Source organism: Silene latifolia, chromosome 2 (genome assembly GCF_048544455.1).
Source record: "Silene latifolia isolate original U9 population chromosome 2, ASM4854445v1, whole genome shotgun sequence".
In the NCBI taxonomy this organism is placed as follows: domain Eukaryota; kingdom Viridiplantae; phylum Streptophyta; class Magnoliopsida; order Caryophyllales; family Caryophyllaceae; genus Silene; species Silene latifolia.
In genome coordinates, this window is record NC_133527.1 from 25,628,778 (window position 1) to 25,630,787 (window position 2,010).

Below are 2,010 nucleotides of genomic sequence, written 5' to 3' on the forward strand. Positions count from 1 at the left end.
TTGGAAAATCAATTTTCAAATACTCAACTTGTTAGACGGATATTGTGATCGATATGATCACAATATTTTCCTCACTGATATTACGTATTCTTATGGTAACAATATTATCTTATGATAATTTAGTTCTTTATTTCTAGTAATTTGTTACCTCCTTTGTAATATTTATAGGCTAAGAAGTGAAATGAATACGAAACACGATTTCTACCCTATTCCTTTCTCTTATGCGTCTCTGCTTCTAAATACTAACATGATATCAGGCCAATTTTTCTTCTAAAAACAAAAATACACACAAATTATATCTTCTTCATCTCCTTGCCATGACTGGTGGAGATGCTTCCGAGTCAGGCCCTGTTTCTCATACTTCTCAATCGGGAAACACGACTCCTCGGATTGATCCTTTGTCTCCGTTCTATCTCGGTTCCGGAGACCTTCCAAATCTCAAACTTTCCACTGTTCTCTTGAATACTTACAATTATGATGATTGGAGTCGTTCTATGCGAATGTCACTCAAATCTCGTCGCAAGTTTGGCTTTTGTGACAGGACTGTCGAAAAACCGACTGATATTTTTCTCCTCAAGCAATGGGAAGTGATTCATTGCACTATTGTTTCCTGGCTTCGGGCTACGATTGATCCGTCGGTCCTCGAAAGCGTGCCATATGTCGAAGATGCCGCTGCTATGTGGGGGGATTTAGCGGAGCGATTTGTCGTGGTTGATGGTACGTCTATTCACACTTTGAAATCCGATCTTAGTGACTGTCGACAAAAGAAAGGTATGTCCGTCACTGAATATTACGGTAAATTAAAATCGCTTTGGGATGCTATTTCCATACATGAACCCCCTTTTGCTTGTGAATGTGGAAAATGCACTTGTGATATTGCTACTAAAGCGATTAAACGCCTTGACAATGAACGACTTCACCAATTTTTTATGGGACTTGATCGTAGTTTATACGACCCTATCCGTAATCAACAATTTCAACTTGTCCCACTGCCTTCTCTTAATCGCGGCTATCATGCCGTGCTTCAGGCAGAGCGCTTACTTCTTAGTGACTCACCCTCTCCTGATGTGAATGAAGTCTCTGCCTTTGCGGTCTCGGGTCCTTCACGTACTCCTTCGGACTGGAAGACTCTGCGTGAACGCGAAAAATCGGAGCGTCGAAAAATATTTTGCACTCACTGTCAGATTAATGGTCATGACATCAAATCTTGTTTTATTAGACTTAATAAATTCCCGGATTGGTGGGGTAGTAGACCTCGAACTTTGGCCGAATTACGAAGTCGTAAGGGTATGAGTCCCGGTGCGGGTTCCAGCGCGACTACCAGTGGCTCGGGTTTTGGGGCCGGCTCTCAAGGAGAAGGCGTGGTTCATGCCAATGCCCTTCAATCAGTATCCTCGGATCGGTTATCGGGTATGTCTGTTTCTTGGATTATAGATACGGGTGCATCTAACCATGTAACAGGTGATTTATCTATATTTGCGGATTGTATGGTCATTCCTCCACGAGCTGTTGGCTTGCCTAATGGGAAGCGGATTTTGGCTTCCAAAATGGGCACCGTTTGCATTAATGATCATATTACTTTGCGTCGGGTTCTTTTTGTTCCTCATTTAACTTGTAATTTAATTTCTGTCTCTCAATTAACGGAGGATAATGACTATGTTTTGCAATTTACTAAAGATCGTTGTCTTATTCAGGACCGTACCTTGAGGAAGATGATTGGAGTCGGTGAGCTTCGGGATGGACTGTTTTTCTTGGCACCGCCTACTTTTACTATGGTGAACACACTGAATTTGGTTGGTTCTTACGAGTTGTGGCATCAACGGCTTGGCCATCCGGGTGCTCATGTGGTTCAACATATTCCTTTAGCTTCTTCCATTTCCGTTAATAAAAGCTTAGTTTGTGATGTTTGTCATCTTGCTAAGCAAACTCGTGCAAGTTTTTCTTTAAGTGACAATATTGCTTCCGGAATTTTTGATTTGATACATTGTGACCTTTGGGGTTCTTATCGTA

The 2,010-nt window shown here is 41.7% G+C and overlaps 1 protein-coding gene across 1 annotated transcript; it reads left to right on the top strand.

Annotated features, from left to right (window-relative positions):
• Positions 1 to 317: 317 nt before the first annotated feature.
• On the top strand, positions 318 to 2,010 carry LOC141637626 (uncharacterized). The gene is made up of 2 exons (XM_074447101.1): positions 318 to 1,410; positions 1,695 to 2,010. Exons 1-2 carry the CDS (start codon positions 318 to 320, stop codon positions 1,727 to 1,729), a joined length of 1,128 nt encoding a protein of 375 aa, XP_074303202.1. The 3' UTR covers positions 1,730 to 2,010.

Excerpts from the sequence above, each read along its gene's own strand:
- LOC141637626 (XM_074447101.1), top strand. The coding sequence starts at position 318 with ATGACTGGTGGAGATGCTTCCGAGTCAGGCCCTGTTTCTCATACTTCT. Across the intron at positions 1,411-1,694 it reads ATCCTCGGATCGGTTATCGG|GACCGTACCTTGAGGAAGAT; the intron begins GTATGTCTGTTT and ends TGTCTTATTCAG.